The sequence below is a fragment of the Zootoca vivipara genome, chromosome 4, assembly GCF_963506605.1.
Source record: "Zootoca vivipara chromosome 4, rZooViv1.1, whole genome shotgun sequence".
Taxonomy (NCBI): Eukaryota; Metazoa; Chordata; class Lepidosauria; order Squamata; family Lacertidae; genus Zootoca; species Zootoca vivipara.
In genome coordinates, this window is record NC_083279.1 from 21299646 (window position 1) to 21320064 (window position 20419).

A 20419-nucleotide genomic window follows, 5' to 3' on the forward strand; every position below is an offset into this window, starting at 1 on the left:
TACCCTTAGATGCACTTCCAGCAGATGGCCTGGAGTGGCATAATTTGACCTCACCCAATGCCAGACCATTTACATCTGTAACTAATAATGCTCTGGCCTGTTTGAACCCATAAACCTATATGCTGTAGTCTTCTGTGCTTATTCACTCCCTAGGGAACTGTGGGGTCATGGGATCGTGGCACACAACTTGCCTCTGCCACGAACTCTGTCACTCTGACTCAGTCTGCCCATAAATGGGGCAGGGATGAAGGAGGGTGGAAAGACAACAAGTTAGGGAAAGAAGGAGGGAAAAGGAGAGGCACCACTGTTACCTGTTCCGGAGAAGGAGGCAAGCCAAAGAGATCTGGCTAAGACTGAAGTCTATTCCCACAGGAACCCACAAGATCAAGCAGGCTTGAAAAAAGTATAGAGCAGCTTCCTGGAGAAACACAAAAAGCTGAAGAACAGGTTGTCAGAGGAATACTGTACACAGTTAAAGAGAAAGGCTTTTTTGAAGGGAGTTGACCTCTCATAGGATGATTACATTGAGAACGAGGTTGGATAGAAGGGACCTTAAAAGGAAAAAGGTACTAAGGTACCGTAAAAGGGTAAAGGTAAAGGACCCCTGGACGGTTAAGTCCAGACAAAGGTGACTATGGGGCTCATCTCGCTTTTCAGGCCGAGGGAGCCAGCATTTATCCACAGACAGCTTTCCTGGTCATGTGACCAGCATGACTTAACCGCTTCTGGTGCAACGGGACACTGATAAGTGCCAGAGTGCACGGAAATGCCATTTACCTTCCTACCGCAGCGGTACTTATTTTTCTAATTGCGAGCGTGCTTTTGAACTGCTAGGTTGGCAGGAGCTGGGACAGAGCAATGGGAGCTCACCCCATCACAGGGATTTGAACCGCCAACCTGATCAGCAAGCCTAAGAGGCTCAGTGGTTTATACCACAGCGCCACCCGCTCCCCTTATAGTACTAAGTCAACCTCGGGTATAACAAGGCAGGTGCCAACACAGCAGAGTTGCAGGTTCATCATTAGGTGTTCTTAAGCCAATTGGCACATTAGTTAGATGGTCAAGGTGGTGTGTGCCAGAAAACAGAAAAGTCAAATTGCCCTTCCACACCAATGCCTGCTCCCATCAAGATAATTATCACCTCCCTTCCCCAGCTAGAGATATTTACATTCCCCCTCCCCCAGGCAAATTAAATGCCATTGTATTTAGCTTGGACCTGAGAAGGGTAGATTTCTTTCCCTAGCAGGAACTTTTATTGTTGCCATTGAGCAGAAAGGCCTTTGCTGCATGATATTTTATCACTGGAAAGTTCAAACATGGCATACATCAAGGTACCCAGAAATCGCATTACCCGTCTTGCAGAGATGAACCCTGAAGGTGACTTTCATAAGATCTGGCTCACCGTTCTGTCGAGTGTAGTCTTGCGTAACCGTAGCAAATTCTTCCTCTGAGGCGTAAGATTTTATAGAACGTGTCCCACCTCGCCAGTGTGCCAGCCAGTAATCTTTTGCTGCTCAGCACAGTCCCGTCTCCCTGGTCCTCTCTCAAGTCCCTAGAAGATGTTTTTATTACCAAGTTGAACAACAGTTGCGTCGGTAGCCAGTGCTTGAATTAATCCCCGCAAAATTGCAGAAAATGCCCTTGCTTATAAGATGATACAGTCTTGACAAAGATGCTGCAAAGGGAGAAGTGCATGAATAGGGGAACTAGTAAAGAAGATCATCCCTATGCTTGTGCAAGGGACAATATTTGAAGACACAGTAGAATCTGCTGGGGGGAAAGTTGCAGATAAAACGTGTTACTAGAGGCATTTTGAAATACGTGTTACTAAGATGAATACGATCATGTAAGTGTGTGTGTTAATTCCTCCTGTCAAAGTGAATCTTGTCATTGTGCAAATCTTCCGCCTCCATTTGTTGACAGCAATGGCATGTTTGTGTTCATAAGTGTTGTAGACACAGTTGGCAGCATGGTTTGAGTGGACAAACCAAAACCCTTTAGGGGAGGAAGTGTAGCTCAGTGGAATAAGTCGTTTGCATGTCCTGGATTCAGTTCCTGGCATTTCCAGGATCAAGGGTCAGGGAGCACATCATGGAAAGGACATTCACTGGCACAAGGTGAGACAATTCTGAGTTAGGAGAACTGTCACACGTTGCATGAGGCAGCTTTTTTTGTTGCTGCTGTGGGATGCCAAATTTGGGCCAAAGGTCGTCAGCTATACTTCCTCCCTTTTAACTCTGTAGTTTTAAGTTCCAACAAATGGACAGACATCGGGGAAATTCTTTAGTCAAAGTATACAGAGCAGCACGAGTATTTAGAACACAGTAAATGAAACATGGAAATTCCCAGTGGTGGTGGTTGGTTCTGAAGGGGTATAAACGCAACCTAGATTTAGCAGGTCTAGAGGCAACGGACGTCATAACAAAACTATCAATACGTGAAAAGGTTTATCCCTCAATCCATGTGTTTCCAGCTGTCAAAGAACATATAACCCGGGGCTGGGGAAACCTCTGGCTTTCAGATGGGAGACCATATTTGGATCCAGTCTAAAGTTTTGTTGTGAGTGCAGGCATGCTAGGCTCACATGCCCCCAGGAAAGCCACATGGGAAGAAGTCCAGACTAGCACACACACACACATCCTCATTATGCCTGGGATGAGGAATTGCGTGTATCAGAGTGGAGGAATGTTCTCCATTTTTTGCACCACACCAAACCCCATCTCTCTCCCCCCCCCCCCCCCGTTCCTGCTTACTCTGAAAAGAGAAAAGGCTAAAAACAACAACAACACGTGCACCAAAATCCTACCTCACTTTCAAGGATGCTACAACCTGAGTTGTACTGGAGCGGCTTCACAGCAGTCACAGTTCTCTGGATCATCTCCCAAGGGGAAGTAGAAGGTATCCCCTGACTGCTTCTAGGTCTTGGGCTATTCCGGTGATGACTGCTGGATCGTCTCTATGCAGTCACTCAAGGGAGTCAGACAATAGGAGCATGTGGTGAGACCCTCAGTTCACTGGGGGAATAACTGCTGCATTCTGGATGCCGGATCCATAGAGCCAATGGGAAGGAAAAGACCTTGCTAGGCCACTGTTGTGCCTTGGGATGTGGGAGCAGTAACAAAGGCTCTTAAGCACTGCTGCTCTCCAGCTGCGTGTGGCAGGCAGTGAGTAGGACTTAAAAGGCAAGTGAAGGAAGAGACAGGGTGGAGCAGCTAGTGAGTGCCCTGTGTTCCTTCCCTGTTAAGGTGAAACCCGTAGTATTTAAAGAGCAGTCAGTGAATTTTCCACTGCGAGCCTGATTTTCTGATTTGCACGGCAGACGTACGTGACAGTGAGACAAATGCTGATTCAGCAATCTGTTTTGCCTGTTCCTCTGTGGTTCCATAGGCTCTTAGCTTTCTTTTTAAAAGCTGCACATATGCATCAATTTATTTCTACAGTCATAATCTGCCTTATTAAAAGAAGTACTGTACATAAAAAAACACCAACCACTTGCCAAACTGCACAACCAGATTCCCCTACCCTGCTCAAACTGAGCAATCATCCTGCTTTGTTTGCAGGGACGTTAGATGAAGTTGCACCAAGCTAGGGTTATACCACATAAAGGTAAAAAGGTAAAGGACCCCTGGACAGTTACGTCCAGTCAAATGGGGTTGTGGCACGCATCTTGCTTTTAGGCCAAGGGAGCTGGCGTTTGTACACAGACAGCTTTCCGGATCATGTGGCCAGCATGAATAAACCGCTTCTGGCGCAACAGGACACTGTGACGGAAACCAGAGCACACGGAACGCCGTTTACCTTCCCGCCACAGCAATACCTATTTATCTACTTGCACTGCCGTGCTTTCGAACTGCTAGGTTGGCAGGAGCTGGGACAGAGCAATGGAAGCTCACTCCGTCGCAGGGATTCGAACCACCAACCTTCCAATCGGCAAGCCTAAGAAGCTCAGTGGTTTAGGCCACAGCGCCACCCGTGTCCCACATATTCCCCCACCCCCCGGCAGCATGTTTTCCAGTCAGGTTTGTTGCGCAAGAGTGCCGGCCGTGTATGCTGGCATGTGATTGGATCCTGCTTGGAAACAGCAACAGCCTAGAACTGCCCTGAATCGTGCTCCAAAGTCGCAGAATTAGTTTTCCACAGGTCTCCTTGAGGGAAAGGCACATCAACAGTGCAAACAGGTTCGGAAATAAGAAAGTCACTCTATTTTGGTTGTGTGTGTGTGAGCACATGCATTCACTCACTACTTTGCAGCTGGGCAGTGATGAGTGCAACTTGTATAACTTCCCCACCCCCCTTCTTATGCAAGTGTTCCGAAGAGGTTTTCCCAATGAAATTCAAGGGGTGTGCCCACTTTGTTAATGGTTGCAGCTGTCAGCATTTATAAATTCTTCCCTGGGAAGTGCTGCTGGCAAGTTATGTTTCAGACTTCCTTGCTTTTCTCTATAGCGCTATTTACAGACTGACCAGTGTTGGGGGAGAGATTCTGCAGGTGTGAATTTCTGCCTTCACTTTCTGTGGAAACCTGGAACAATGAAATAAAATAACCTAGGTATGTTGCTTAGTACATTGCAATAATTGTTGTGTGTGTGTTTTAAAAAAATTAAAGGCACAGTTTTTGTGTAGCATGTGTTTAGATATGGGGTTGTTTTTCATCTGAAATATATCACTCACGGTCAAAAGAGCTCCATATCTAATCAGCAGGGTGCCAAGTTAACATTTCTGAGCCCTGTAGGTTGTCCCAGATTATGGATAATAATGTCCTATGGGGGTGACCTTTAGAATAACATTTTGTGCAAAGGCTTTGAAAGGTAATGCTTGATCAAGGGTGTCTTGTCTAAACAATACTGTCAGTCAAAGCGCAGCGAGGTTTCTGAGTCATTTCCCTTGCTGCTTCTCTTCAAAACAAAGGTGCAGGTCCTGTGCACCCTGACCTGGGAGTAAGCCCCACTGAACAGAGTGAGACTTACCTCTGAGTAACCATGCATAGGATTGCACCACAAAAATTGCAAACAGCCATGCTCATATTCTATATACAGTGCAACCCTATTCAAGTCTTGTTGAATTCAGTGGGGCTTAGTCTCAGGTAAATGGATAGAGGTTTGTCACCTATTTTATTTCCTTCCGGTTGATTGTGTGAGAAACTCAAAACAATTATTTCCCCTTTCCAGGAAAATTAAAGCGGGCTGGAAGAAAATAGGACTGGTATGTGTTAAAACCTGGGAGTGGGGGAAAGATTGTCCCTAACATTCCTTCACAAGGATGATTGTGCAGCACTTTTCCCCAAGACTCCTTACCACTGTGAAAATTTATTCTGTGCTTTGTGTGTGTAGTTTGTGTGGTGTGCTTAGAGCGTGGAGCTAATAACTCCAAGGTTACAGGTTGGACCAGATGATCCTATGATCTGTATCTATTTATATATCTATAATCTATGGAAGGCTGTTGTTGTTGTTGTTGTTGTTGTTAATCTACAGATTCACTTTGTTCATTCTGTTGTAGGGACTAAATGTCCTTGCTATGCCTTTGGTGCACACTTGAACCAGATCTTCCAAATACTTTACGCACAACCATTACATAGCCTAACACAGTTGCATAGTGAGGAAGGGTGGGGGTGGGGTCACAGAGGCTGTTGCCCCGAGCGCAAAATTGTTAGGGGCACAAAATCTCAACACCCGGTGCTGGCTCAACACAGCTGTGCACTTCTGTTGCTGGGATCCTTTGAAAACGGCTTCTCCGTATAAACCAGGAAGTGACCTCTCCAGACAACAGAACAAGTATTTTCTTATCTCTGTGGCTGTGATCTCGTGGGTGACGCGGATGCTGTTAGGCAGCTGAATGCACATGCATACTCTGCCCATTCCCCTCCCTCTCACCCACCCCCTCTGCACAGTCCTGGGCTCTGGCAACCCACGGTATGCCACTGGCCTAACAATAACCAGTGTAGTTGATTGTTGGTTATACTGCCATAGCATATTATTATTATTATTATTATTATTATTATTTTATTTATACCCCGCCCATCTGGCTGGGTTTCCCCCGCCCATACCTGCCAAGTCCGGGTCGTAAATATCCGGGATCGGCAGCGCGCGCATGACCGGAAGTTGCGTGACGCGACTTCCGGTGGCGCTTGCCCTTCTATGGGCACCAGAAAATGACGGCGCCAGCGCCGGAAGTCGCTTCCGCACATGACCGGAAACACGTAAAAGCGACTTCCGACGCCGGCGCCGCCATTTTCTGATGCCCATAGAAGGGCAAGCGCCACCGGAAGTCGTGTCACGCAACTTCCGGTCATGCGCGGAAGCGACTTCCGGCGCCGGCGCCGCCATTTTCTGCTGCCCATAGAAGGGCAAGCGGCACCAGAAAAATGGCCGGGTAATTAGGGTTGCTAACAATTGCATTCTCATAGCTGCCAAGTATCCCGATTTAAGGGACAATACTGGGATTTTTCGCTAAACGGGAGACCGCCGGGAAACGGTAAGAAAAAAGGGGTTTTCCCGGCGGATACGGGATACTTGGCAGCTATGCCCCCGCCACTCTGGGCGACTTCCAACAAGTACCAAAATACATTAAAATATCACAGATTAAAAACTTCCCTAAACAGGGCTGCCTTTAGGTGTTTTCTGAATGCCAGGTAGTTGTTTATCTCCTTGACCTCCGATGGAAGGGCATTCCACAGGGCCAGCGCCACTACCAAGAAGGCCCTCTGCCTGGTTCCCTGTAGCTTTGCTTCTCGCAGTGAGGGAACCACCAGAAGGCCCTTGGCGCTGGATCTCAGTGTCCGGGCTGAACAATGGGGGTGGAGACGCTCCTTCAGGTATACTGGACCGAGGCCATTTAGGGCTTTAAAGTCAGCACCAACACTCTGAATTGTGCTCGGAAACGTCCTCTTATTGTTGGGATAGCCAACGTGGTGTCCTCTGGATATTGTTGGATGGCAACTGCCACCATCCTTGATCCCTGGCCATGCCAGCTGAGGCTGATGAAAATTGTAGACCAAAACATCTGCAGGGTACCACATTGTCCACTCCTGACATGTATACATTTGAAGCCAAATGCATGACAAATGAGAGAAAATACCATGTGTTCCAGTTCGTTACTAAAGCTGTGCTTGGCTGTTTTTTTTGTGTTTTTTTAAATAGTTCTTCCTTTGTATTGCTAGGCCATTGTATGAAATGGAATCCCATTCATTGCAACCCAAGCATCTTGGATCAGATGAAAAATCCAGAAAGCCAGACAACAAAAAAGGTAAATATTTGCTGACAGGTGACTCATGAGCTGCTGCTTTGTACCTTTGCTGCACCTGCGGTCTATCACGTCTCTAAGCTAATGTCCAATCAGTATTTCCAAGCTGTCTTCCAGGGAAGCCCCACATAAAGGTAAGAACAGTAATCTAGCTGGGAGGCTACCAGAAAGAACATGGGTTACTGTGGCAAGGCTCTGATCAAGTATACATTAGGTGTGTATTTAAAATACAATAGCTGACACAGGTATGCAGGCCTTGAACTTTTCCATTGTGTGTGTGTGTGTGTGTGTGTGTGTGAGAGAGAGAGAGAGAGAGAGAGAGAGAGAGAGAGAGAGAGAGAGAGAGAGAGAGTTTGTGATAGAGAGAGTTTGTGTGAGAGAGAGTTTATATAGGATTATGATGATCCATGCATGGTTATTGTAAAGACTCACCAGCTTTTGCCAGGGAGCCCTAAATCTTGTTGCTTCCCTTCAACTTCTCAGAGCCTCCTGTTGGGTCTCTAGTCATACACTCTTCTGAAGGAAGCGGGCTTAAAAAATAATAATCACAAACCTATTTTGGGTCTGGAATAAAGCTACAAAGGGGCAGAGGGAAGAATGTGCAACGGGGAACCACTGTAGACTCCTGTACAAAAAATATCATTAATAACTTGTGCTGTGAGTTGTAAAACAAAGAAAGATATGCATGTAAGTCCACAGGAACAATTCCAAAACCCACATTAGGGCAATATTTTTATTGGGCCAACCGGGATCTTACAAAAGAGTGTGGTAGCTTTTGAGCTCTCCAGAACTTGGATGAGGACATCAGGCTTGATGGTGAACATAAGTGGCAGTGGGGGAGAGAGCAGGAATTTTGGCTGATTCTGAAGACATGGTGGAGTTTGCAGATACCCTGTTTTCCTGAAAATAAGACATACCCATAAAATAAGCCGTAGCAGGATTTCTAAGCATTTGCACAATATAAGCCATACCCTGAAAATAAGACATAGTGATAGGCGCAGTTCTGGAGGGCGCCAAGGAAGAGGTGAGGCTGGACGCATAATAAAAAACAAGATATCCCCTGAAAATTAGCCATAGTGTGTCCTCTTGAGGAAAAATAAATGTCTTATTTTCGGGGAAAATTAGTAGGTAGGCAGCAGACATTCAAATGAAGCTCTAGTGCAGGCACCCCCAAATTGCGGCCCTCCAGATGTTTTGGCCTACAACTCCCATGATCCTTAGCTAACAGGACCAGTGGTCAGGGATGATGGGAATTGTAGTCCAAAACATCTGGAGGGCTGAAGTTTGGGGGTGCCTGCTCTAGTGAGTTGCAGGTTTTTGGCTGTTGGGAAGCAGCAGCAGGCAATAATTGATCCCCATTTGGGAGGGGGGATATAAAACCCAGCTGTTACCCAGACCAGTCTCTACTTGAAATCTTGCACGCTATTTTGGAACATTTTGGTTTGCCCTAAGAAAGAAATTGCTCAAACGTGGATTTTGGAATTTGTGCAATAGAGTTGTAGAGAACCTTCAAGCTGAAACATTGACAAGTATTTTTATGTGACCCGTGAGAGAAAATCTCTTTGCAAAGAACCAGCTCAGATCCCTGACACTTAAGGGTCTTTGCAGGACATCGTTTCTCTTGATCCTTTTAAAAGAAATGTGATCTGGTAATCCAGTCTTTCGCCCTCAACTTCAAAGAGAAGCTCTTGCGTGTAGAAATTCTGGTCATTTCACATCTTCATTATGAAGCCATGCAGGAATGCAGCTTTCCAGGTGCTTTTGCAGAAGTGGTTGTGGTGCTATCGCTGTTGATTAGGAAACCTTACACAGGCAAGGAGCAAGAGCCACCCTGAAGGATTATCGATTTAGTGTTAACTCAGCATTTCACATGTTTTGATTTCCTTAAAATAGAAGCAAGAAAGAGTAGAAGGGGGACCTTTAGCATATTCTCCAAATCTGCCTGGGTGAGCAGATTAACTAAGAGAGCAAGTCAATTTATGGGGCCGATAGGCTGGAATAGAATAAGTGCAACCGTTAACACCCTGATCTGTTAGATGGTTTAGTGTTGCATATATATAATCATGTGTTCCTAGGCTGCATCTATGACTTGGCAAAGTCCTGAATTGACCTCTTAGAAAGCAGAGGACTTGAACCCACTTGATCTTACACTACTCACAAACGGCAGTTTGTTAAGGATGCAATTCTCAGCACCTTTAATAAGCTACACAGCTCCCAGAATTCTTTGAGGGAAGCCATGACAATCTAAAGTTGTGTCATAGTGCCTTTGAGTTATTTCATTGCAAGGCACAATAATGGGGCTGCTTTGTTGAGGCTGTTGCTGTCCGCCCGCCTCCCCAGGTTTGGGCTACATAATCAGACACATGGCTAGGACTCAAAACAGTATACAGTGGTACCTCGACTTACGAATGACACGACAACCAAATTTTTCGACTTACGAATGGGGGTAATGGCCACGCGCTTATGAATGTCTCGACATCTGGAAAAAAAACGCGGCGGTTTTAGATAGGGATTTTTCTACTTACGAATTTTTAGATAGGGTTGCTTCGACTTACAAATTTTTCCATTTTCAATGCATTCCTATGGGAAATCGCGTTTCCAATGGCGTTTTTCGACTTACGAACTTTTCGACTTATGAAGGTGCCTTCGGAACGGATTAAATTCGTAAGTCGAGGCACCACTGTAAATATATACATTATGATACTGATGCTGGACCTGGAAAAGAAAGCTATTGTCCCAAACAGGGCACATAGCAACTCCATGGGTTATTTTCATTTGGTATGGGGAAAGACTTAACTCTCTCCCTCCCTCCCATAGTCCAGATCCCTTTTTAGTTGGAAATTTTCTTTTTAACTTTGTGCAAACATTTTCAGCATTTAAAAAAATACACACAAATACACAAGAAATCCTGTCCTGCGGATCTTCCGTGTTGCTTCTAGGTTTGGCCCTTGATGAACGTTTATGAAATCATTCTCCACACGTGTCCATTCCTGCCTGCTTTCACCACTGCCTCCGTCAAGACAAGAGTTTCTGTCATTTTTGTGTGGGAGAAAGCATGCGCTGTCCGAAGGCCCAACCCTCTCAGGGCATATGCTGCATCGCCATGCTGCCACAGTATAGGGTTTCCATAAAAGTTCCAGCTGGAGTTTCTTGGCAGCATTTCAGCAGCAGGACACTTGAGGGCAGAGCGGATTCCTTGTCCCGAAGCCCCGTCCATCTTGACCTCCCCTGGCCCCTTACAGTTTGAGATAAACTCACCACGTTAGTACTTTTACTTTGAGAATGGACAGCCTGATGCCAGGGACTGGCCGGGCACTGAAGTGTGGTGGCTATATACTGAGGATTGGGGACCAGGAGAAGGCAGGTTGGAGACTTGGAAGAAGGGATCCGTGAACCGGGGGAACCTGTAACATCTGGGAGATGAGAGTCAGGAGAAGCTGCAAGGCTGGAGAGTGGAGAACAAGTGCAGGAGGGGGGGGGAAAGAAAATTCTCTTGCTCCACTGCTTCCCAGGACCAGAAGAGGATTGAAGAGGGAGGAGAAGACGGTTTCATGCAGGCGGAGTCTTCAGCTGCTTGCATGCAGTTCAGATAGGGGAGATACATAAGCCAAGAACAAGGCCTTTCTGTGTTGTCAACTGCCTCCTCATTTGCAAGACCAAGCAGGAACCAAGGAACTGTGGCTTAGGCTGGAAGAGAACCTGCGAGCCTGTAGGATGTGGCTTCCTTTAGCCTTCAGGCGATTTTAAATATGAATGTATGACGAGCCTCCAGCAGTGGAGGTAGAACTTACTGAGTGTGGCTTGTAGCCATTGATAGTCTAGTTCTCCATGAATTGCGCTAATCCTCTTCTGAAGACATCTGGGTTGGAGGCCACCACTGCCTCCTTTGAGAGCGAGTCCCATAGCTTAGCTATGCAAATAAATTCCTTCCTGAATCTTCCATTATTCAGTCTTCTATTCAGGACGTTTCAGCCCATGGCAAGAACGCTATAACTTTTCTATTTCTTTTAACTATATTTTTATTAAAGATTTATTAGTTTACAAAAAATATATGCGTTGTCTCTTTTTTCAAGTTGTGTTTTCTACAGATCAGTTTCAATTGCTGTGAGATATTAGTGTTACAGACAGTGTTAGGTTAGGAAGAAAAGAGGGGGAAAGTACACACAGGAAATACAAGACAAACTAGGGGATACCCAGATGCCCTGGCTAACACACCACCAATTACATGCCCTCCTAAACAACCCAGTAGTAAAATGAGCAGCAACTAGGTCCTTGACAACCTTCGAAAAACCTCCCAACAACAAAGGGACCCAGCAAAGGGATGGTATCCACAATATACAAAATACTGCTCCAAAATCCCGCAACCCCCCTTGACGTAATCAAAAAAGAATGGGAGGACAACAAAGGCTTTGAGATTAACCCCACCCAATGGACTAGAATGTGGTCTAAACCTCCCTTTAAATCCATATCAGCGAAAAGGAAAGAACTCAGTCTGAAACTCACTTACAGATTCTACCTAACACTACTGTATAACTTTTCTGACCGACTTCTATGTCTCATTGGTACTGAGTAAAGGTGGGGTTCCGTTCTGCTATTATGGCTTTATAAATAGCAAGCGTGATGGATGGCAGCTCCCCGAGGCCACATATATCACACTAAACAATTATTGTTAGGGACTTTTTGTGGGCAGGGGCATAACTCAGATGGCTTCATGCTCAAGAGGGCAGCCTGGCCATATAGAGGTTAGTGGCTTTGGTGATTAGGTCACTGCGCTATCTTTAGCTGAGCTGGGCTACCTCTCGCTGTTATTATGACCCATGGCCTTTCCATTGTTTTATTACTAGGACCAAACGGAGATGAACAGATAGTCGCCGAGATCATGGGAAGGTGTTTCTCCCCTTCGCTGATAACCACCCAAGCCTGGGAAGGGTTCCATTTTGTTGGCCACAAGATAAAGATCACGGAATCCACCGACTGCTATGGAGCTGTCGTCTGGCCTTCGGTATTGCAGGCAAACAAGACTGTTGGCTCTGATACGTGAAGCAGAGCACCACACGGGGCTCAGTGTGAAATGTACGAGGTGGTTGTTTAAAGCCTGGGGAAACTAAAGTTCTGTGAAGATGAGGCTCTAAATACAGACAGCCGACGTTATTTGGGGATCAGAATTGCTACCCAAAAGGAGCAATTCACTGCAAGATCAACAAGCTCTATCATCCATACAAGGAAAGCCTTGCTGCTATTAATAATAATCATCAAGGCATATGCATGTTGGTTGGTTTGTAATGCTATTTCCCCTGTCAAGCTGCTCTTGTACTGTTTTTGTTTCCCCCCATCCACAGGCTCTCGTTATCTGCCACTTTTTGGAAACTAACATGAAATCTTATAACCTGGTTGACAAAAATGTCATTGAAATTGGAGCTGGGACAGGCCTGGTCTCGATAGTAGCCAGTTTCCTTGGTGAGTATGGGCAGTGTCCTCTAGATCAGAAAGTGGTATTCCAAGGTGTGTGTGAGATTTTAGTGCACCTGTGACCAAGGAGTTAGCATGTCAGCTCAAAAACAAAAGTAGCAACAGAGACAGGGGCTCATTATCTTTTAAACACAGGTCTCTCCCCTCCCTCCCATACAGAAATGTGGTTCTACAGGAAGAGGGCATAGTAGACCATGAAAGGATGGATTTAGACACTAGGAGAGGAAATTTTATTTAGTTATTATCCTTCCCTGCCCATGTGAGTGAGATCAGCAGGGTACCATCCATTGTGGCCAGAACCTGGAAGACAAGGTTGATTTAACCTTCTAGAAACAATAATCCAGGATTCTTTAAGGCAGACTGGATTTTTCTTGGTATTACCCCTTTTCTCTGCCTTGAAAACAGCAATCACACACATTGTTTTGTGAAGAAATAAAAGTAGCATTTACTTACATGTTCTAGATCTTGAATTAGCAAAACAAAGGCAGGTTTATAACTACTATCTAAGTTACAAAAGTACAAAATGTAAGTTCAGAAATGGTATCTGAGCTGCTCGTATGGTCAGCTGGGAGGCACGATGAAGAAAGAGAAATATGCCTTGGCAGGAAGGAATCTTGTAGCATTACAGCTTCCTGCCAAGGCAGACAAAGGAAGTGATCTCACAGAGTTCTCTCTAGCAAATTTTACAGGGAAGCTCTTTGAGCTTTAGCCCTTTCATGTGCCCATCTGGCAAAGCGTGAATTGTTGGTTTGACGGCAGTAATGTCCCACAGACCAAAGGGTTGTGACTCAGTGATAGAGTGTCTGCTTTCTGTGCTGAAGGTCTCAGTTTCAATCCCTGGCATCTCCACAGAGGGCTAGAAGAGACTACCTGTCTGAAATTCTGGAGAACTTTTGCCCGTCAGTGTAGATGGTACTGAGTTATCGAGGAACCAATGGTCTGACTTTGGTATAAGCAGCTGCCCACGTTCCTACTGTCTTTAATGATGCCAGAGAGCATTCCTGCAAAACTGTCTTGGATTTGCTAAGCATTCATTCTGTGGCCCCTTCCTGGCACAGGTGCACGTGTGGTTGCCACCGATTTGCCTGAATTGCTGGGGAACCTTCGATACAACCTTCTCAAAAACACAAAGACCAAATGCAAGCATGAACCCCAGGCAAAGGAACTGTTTTGGGGGGTCGACCTGGAGAAGAATTTCCCCAGGGCCTCATGCCAGTTTGACTACATCCTGGCGGCCGATGTTGTGTACCACCACCCTTACCTGAATGAGCTACTCCTTACCTTCGACCACTTGTGCAAGGACAACACTGTCATCATCTGGGCCATGAAGTTCCGACTGGAGAAGGAAAACCAGTTTGTGGACAGATTCAAGAAACTGTTTGACCTGGAGGTTATAGCTGATCTCCCCAGCTTAAACATAACCCTGTTTAAGGCAAAGAGAAGGCACAAAGCGAAAGGGCCTTCCCTTTTCCCACCCTGACTGCTGATTAGGTGATTGTCAATGCAAGGGTCTCTTTTGTTAGCCAGGATTAGACCATTTCTCATTGGATTGCTAGGTTTGAATGTATGTTACTGGTACAGCACTCAAATATTTGGTGTCCGCTTGCAGTCTGAAATAATACAACACATCAACAGATTCACGATGGTCCATGCATACCTTTGTTTGCACAGATAATGAGCCACAATACATACCTTTATGTGTGCAGATACTAAAGTGCAGGGTTATTCATAATATTGTTATGAATTTGGGGGAGGGGGCAGATCCCCCATAATTCCTTATTTAGTAAATGGTAGAATTTCGCTAACGTTTGGAGTATTAAGAGAAGATGTATAAATACAGTGTAAAAAAAAACAGGCTGAGCTAGTTCTCTTGTTCAGGAGATTGGCTGATAGAGGTGCCAACAAAGACAGGCGATGGCAGAGTTCATTACCCTGACGAACGGTGGCACATTTAGCGTCAGACAAGAAATGGGGTGGCATCACTCCCACAGCTGGGTGTTAGTAGCAAAAGGCAATAGCAGAGTTGGGGGGGGGGAAGTTCTGTTCTGGACCCAATCTTCCTGAAGCTATGAGGAGATCAACAAGAGACACTCTTGGCATGTAATATTCTGCACTCCATGTAAACACAGGTGTAAATAAACCATACTTCTCAAAGATGCTACAGTCTCTGACGTGTCTCATTCCGAAGAAACACAAACCCTGGTGAAGTGTCAAGACCCTTTGCTACCTCTGGGCAGAGATTGCGTAGCAAAACAAATTACTTTAGTGGTATAGGGATAGGTTTGTGGAGGAGCACATCATTAGTACCAAAACAAACATGTCTTGTATTTTCTCTGTTGCTTTTTATTACTCATTAACAACGCACTTTTTGAAATGCTCCCAGTGCCATTTTCCATAAATGGGTCGGGAGGCGTCTGGAATTCTGACTTTGTAGGAACTTGACATTATCCAAGAAAAAGCAATTGAATTTAGACACTTATATTCCTTGCAGTGGACTGAAGTACAGCAGGGGCCAAAGACAGAAGGTCTCTATTTGAGTAGGTTTGGCAAATCTATACGAAAATGAGAAATGTTTCACGTGGCCCAGTAACTTTCCCCAGCGTTGTTCCTTTGAAAATATATCTTGCTGCATAGAATATGTATTTCAGCTCAGCAGTAAAGCATCTGCTTTGTATTCACAAGACCCCAGGTTCAGTGCCTGGCATTTCCAGGCAGGACTGGGAAGGGCTCCTGCCTGAAACCCTGGAGTTTACTACCAGTCAGTGTAGACCAGGCATCCCCAAACTTCGGCCCTCCAGATGTTTTGGACTACAATTCCCATCATCCCTGACCACTGGTCCTGTTAGCTAGGGATCATGGGAGTTGTAGGCCAAAACATCTGGAGGGCCACAGTTTGGGGATGCCCGGTGTAGACAATACTGAGTTGGATGGACGAATGATTTGACTCTGTGTCACAGCAGCTCTATGTGCTCCTATGTGTGAGGTTTCAGCAAGCAAATACAATGTTAGCATTCTGTGCTAGAAACATTTTGCTGTGCTGCCACCTAGTGGAAACCTGGGATCAATGTGGGCCCTAATCATAAACCACATAAATACCCAGTGAAATAATTCAAAGCGGAATTAGGAGCGAAAACCCCAGGCCCATGACTTGGCAGTACTGTACATCAGATGCTCACCAATGTGCAATTTACTTGTGGGTCCTTGTTTTCACTTTGGAGGTGTACCAGGCCAATGATTCAATCTGCTGCCATGAATGGTGTACTGAATTTTTTTACACATCACTTGGGAAGACAGGTGAACTAATGCCAGTGTACTGGAAGAAGCAATGATCACCAGTGTCGAAGCGATGATTCTTCAACATCAACTTCGATGGACTGGTCATTTTGTTCAGATGCCTGATTATCGTCTTCCAAAATGACTATTCTGAACTTAAAAATGGAAAGCGTAATGCTGGGGGTTTTTTTGTTTTAATTTTTGTTTCAAAGTTTTATTTAGGCATACAGACAGACAGACAGACAGACAGACAAAACAATAAAGTACACACACTTTAAGTACACACACTGGCATAATGCTGGTTTAAAGAGGCAACTAGGAAACACTGGCCTGCGAGTGCTCCAATTGGAAAACAGCCTTTACCAAAGGTGTCATGGACTTTGAAGACGCTCGAACTCAGGACGAAAGGGAGAAACATGCTAAGAGGAAGGCACACTTGGCAAACCCTCACCATGATCAACTCCCGCCCGGAAACCTACGTCTCCACTGTGGAAGGAGGTGTGGACCCAGAACTGGCCTCCACAGTCACTTACAGATTCACTGTTAAGACTGTGTTCATGGAATCTTACAATCTTACTTGGCTACGAGTGATCACCAAAGAAGAGGAAGACCAAGCATCACATCACTGCATGCCTCATTTGCGAGTCTTCTCACTGTGCTCCAGGCCACATGTCTGGGATTCACACATCTGAGTCGTGTCCCCACATTGGAAATAAAATTGCAAATGCTGCAGTTAGATGGTAGATTAATTCAAGTCTTGCATTCCAGGTTGAAATGTATCGATTGCAGGAAAGTTTTCTTTAAAGTGTCTTCAGAAATAGGTTGGATATCTTCAAACATGCACTCTGAAGTGATATAGCCCTTCAAGAGTTGCGCCACACACTGCATCTCTTTGACTGAATTGGGCATTATAGGCAGCAGTTATTTCAGTATGGGAAGAGATTTATTAAGACAGTGATATGAGCGAGTAGAGAGGAAAGGAAGAGTCTGCTATTCATGCTGTTTCCTCCCAATTACAGGTAAGTCCTTCATCATCAGTGGAAAGGAAAAGATGGAAAAGTCAGAAGAGCTAAAGCAGCTGCAGACAAGTTGTGCTCCTACCCAACATAGTTTAGGCATCTGTGCAGAGCTCATTTAATCAATGAGAATTTCATTGCTGATCAGTGTCGAAAGGACTGTAAGCATGGATTATTAGAAAAGATAAATGAAAGAAAAGAAGCCCTTCTTTCCCCAGTAGTATATGGCTTAACAGTTGCATGAAAGATCTTTCACTCTAAAGTAGTTTTAAAGTAACCTGCTTCATGGAAAAAGGAAAGTTGAATTATACAGCCTGCACAGAGATGACAAAGACCTATGCGAAGCAACGGGAAGCAATTAACATCAAAAACAAAATGGAATCAAACTACCACACGCACACACACGTTTCTGGAGACATTTTGTTACCCCCAGCCAACCTTCAATGGAGCTCAGGAGCATGGAATGTTCCCAAACAAAGCTATGGGTCCGAAGAAGGGCAATTTATGCAGCTTCCCTGGATCAGGCTCAAATCCTAACCTAATTGGGGCTTGCTTCAGCATTAGGATTGTAGCCCATGTTTTGGTTTGAAATACACCAGGGGACATTACACCAAGGCAGAGAGAGAGAGAGAGCGCACCTGAATCACAAACATCAATACTGTACTGTAGATCTATTGGGATATTTTATGACCCAGGTGCTTTTGTTATTGTCTTGAAAGAAAACTGGAACTGGTTATAAGTGGTTGAAATTTGCAGACATTGTCACCTGTGCAGTAGCGAACAATGTCCCAAAGGACTATTTCTGTGCAAATTCTGCAAACTGTGCAAGGATTTCCCCCTTCCTGGTTGGAGAAAGCTTTAAATTAAGACTTTAGTCTGAGATGCTCAAGTCGGGGTCCAGTTCCAATGTATTTGTTTTACCATTTGCAAACACTAACTGCATATCTGTTTCACTGATAGGCTTCCTGGTAGGCATGGCTTATATGTGTTAAACAGAAAGCGCAAACAGTGTGAACGTTTCTTAACGCAGTGGCCGGAATGAGATGTTACCCTATAGATCAGTTTCATGGAGAGCGGAGGAAAAGCTTCCAGAAGCACTATGACCCAGTATGTTTCCAAGCACAATTCAAAATGTTGGTGCTGACCTTTAAAGCCCTAAATGGCCTTGGCCCTATATACCCAAAGGAGCGTCTCCACCCCCATCATTCAGCCTGGACACTGAAATCCAACACCGAGGATCTTCTGGCGGTTCACTCACTGAGAGAAGTGCGGTTACAGGGAACCAAGCAGAGGGCCTTCTTGGCAGTGGCACTTGCCCCGTGACAGTGGTGGAGCTTCATGCTCTGACACCGGGGGATGGAGAGCAGGTGGGGGCGGGGCTGGCACGCACCCCAGGGGTGTGGCACTCTGCCTGCAGGGTCATGGCGCCCAGCATGGGCGGGGGCGGCATCCGTGGTGGCACCCCAGTGGGATCGCGCTGCTGGGGGCGGTGCACTCCCCCTGCACTCCTCTTCCTCCGCCAGTGCCCTGTGGAACTCTCTTCCATCAGATGTCAAGGAGATAAAAGAACTACACAACATTTAGAAGACATCTGAAGGCAGCACTATATTGGGAAGTTTTTAATGTTTGACATTTTATTATGTATTTAAACATGCTGTAAGCCGCCCAGAGTAGCTAGGGCAGTGATGGCGAACCTATGACACGCGTGTCAGACGTGACACACAGAGCCCTCACTGCTGGCATGCACCCCATTGGCCCGTTCACGCTGTTGTTGTTGTTGTTGTTGTTGTTCCCCATTTGTTCTCCCGCTCCTCCTCACGCTACAGCTTGTCTCCACTGTTAAAACCCGGATCCTTTTTTGTTGTTGCTGGTAGCCAGAGATTGGTTTTTAACCCTTTCTGTGGTGTTTTTCTGGCGCTTTGGCAGACAATGATTGGGTGTAACAGCATTCATTTTTTAACCCGTTCTGTGCTGGGTTTTTTGGTGCTTTGGCAGACTATGTCGGTGCTGCGTGTTAGTTCCTGTGAAGGTATTATTCGTCATTTATTTCTGTTCTCTCCCCCCCACCAAATCACAGCACCTTGGGGGCATCCTCCCCAAAAGCAAAGCAACTTTTGCACCCCCCCAAAAAAACCTCCAAAACTTTGGTCAGCAGCTCCCCCCCCAAAAGCTCAACAACTCTGGGCACTTTGTGATAAACAAGGGTTTTTTGGTTTGGTTTGGTTAAATAATTAGTTTTTGGTTCATTAAATACAGTTATATATTACATTTATACATTTTTGTTATTTAAACTATAAATATCGCGAAATTATGGTTTTCTTCTCGAAGTGACACACCACCCGAATTATGCTCGGTTTTTTGGCGAATTTTGACACTCCAAGCTCAAAAGGTTGCCCATCACTGAGCTAGGGCAACCCAGCCAGATAGGTGGGGTATAAATAATAACATTGTTGTTGTTGTTGCTAATATCTGCAGATCAAGCTGTTCTCAAGAGTCACAGGAGCAGGTGTGGGGAGGGGGGAGTTGTCAGGCAGGAGGCAACCCTGTTTACAATGCAAGGGAGGCTGCAAGCACGTTTGCTACAGAGCTGTGCCTAGTATTTTCTTTGATCCTGCCATAGAACTTCAGACACGCCTCTGATGAGATTCTCCAGTGCAGCCAGTAGGCTTGGAAAATATAATGGGCCTGTCCAGGTAATTCAATTTTCTGGCAGCCAAAGCAGAGTGGGAAAGGCAGGTGAATAGAGGATGATTGTGTGTGTGTGTGTGTGTGTGTGTGTGTGTGTGTGTGTGTGTGTGTGGCAAACAGAGGGACCGGACATGTAAGGATCAAAAGAAGAAAGGATGAGATACACCAAACCTTAGAAAGGGGTTGGGATGATAAAGGTTATTCTCCCAGGAGGATCAGCAGTCGCTAGACATGGAACAGTTAGCAGCTGGAATCTTGACCTGAACTCTTATCCCCTCTTTAATCCCTCCCTTTCTTATACCACTTCAAGTGTTTGCCTCCCCCCCCCTTAGTGGTTATGCAAACTTTCTCAAACTATTAATATTTAACAGTTGGGTAAATTATTAACAGGTACGTAAAATAAAACCATAAATCGAAAAAGAGAGAATGTTTTGCATTCTGGTGGCTGGGAATGCAAATGTCGAGGACAACCCCCCCCCCAATGAATGGGTTTTATTAAGAAGATTTATAGACAGGTGCATTGTCAGCTATATTTTAATTAAGACATAACTGCTAAAGGAGCTGTTCAATAATGAGCGCTTTAAAGTCAGGTTTCCCTAGTTCGGAGATAATGCAGCTAACGTTTCAGGCTTTGATGTAAATCCAAGATACCGTGGATGCATCTCCTGTCTCTGCTTCCCATCCAGTATGTCACACTTGAGATAATGATCGGGGTTTGGTTACCACTCTAAAAA

The 20419-nt window shown here is 45.3% G+C and overlaps 1 protein-coding gene across 1 annotated transcript; it reads left to right on the forward strand.

The window, feature by feature from the left end:
* The first annotated feature begins 4369 nt into the window (after nt 1–4369).
* On the forward strand, nt 4370–14866 carry LOC118085661 (protein-lysine methyltransferase METTL21E). The gene is made up of 5 exons (XM_035116564.2): nt 4370–4549; nt 7157–7242; nt 12084–12241; nt 12579–12696; nt 13767–14866. The coding sequence occupies exons 2-5, from the start codon at nt 7170–7172 to the stop codon at nt 14186–14188; spliced, it is 771 nt and encodes a 256-aa protein (XP_034972455.2). The 5' UTR covers nt 4370–4549; nt 7157–7169; the 3' UTR covers nt 14189–14866.
* Nucleotides 14867–20419: the final 5553 nt, after the last annotated feature.

Coding starts and splice junctions, on each gene's coding strand:
- LOC118085661 (XM_035116564.2), top strand. CDS start 7,170: ATGGAATCCCATTCATTGCAACCCAAGCATCTTGGATCAGATGAAAAA. Junction 7,243..12,083: donor AAAGCCAGACAACAAAAAAG/GTAAATATTTGC, acceptor TTTTATTACTAG/GACCAAACGGAGATGAACAG. Junction 12,697..13,766: donor GATAGTAGCCAGTTTCCTTG/GTGAGTATGGGC, acceptor TTCCTGGCACAG/GTGCACGTGTGGTTGCCACC.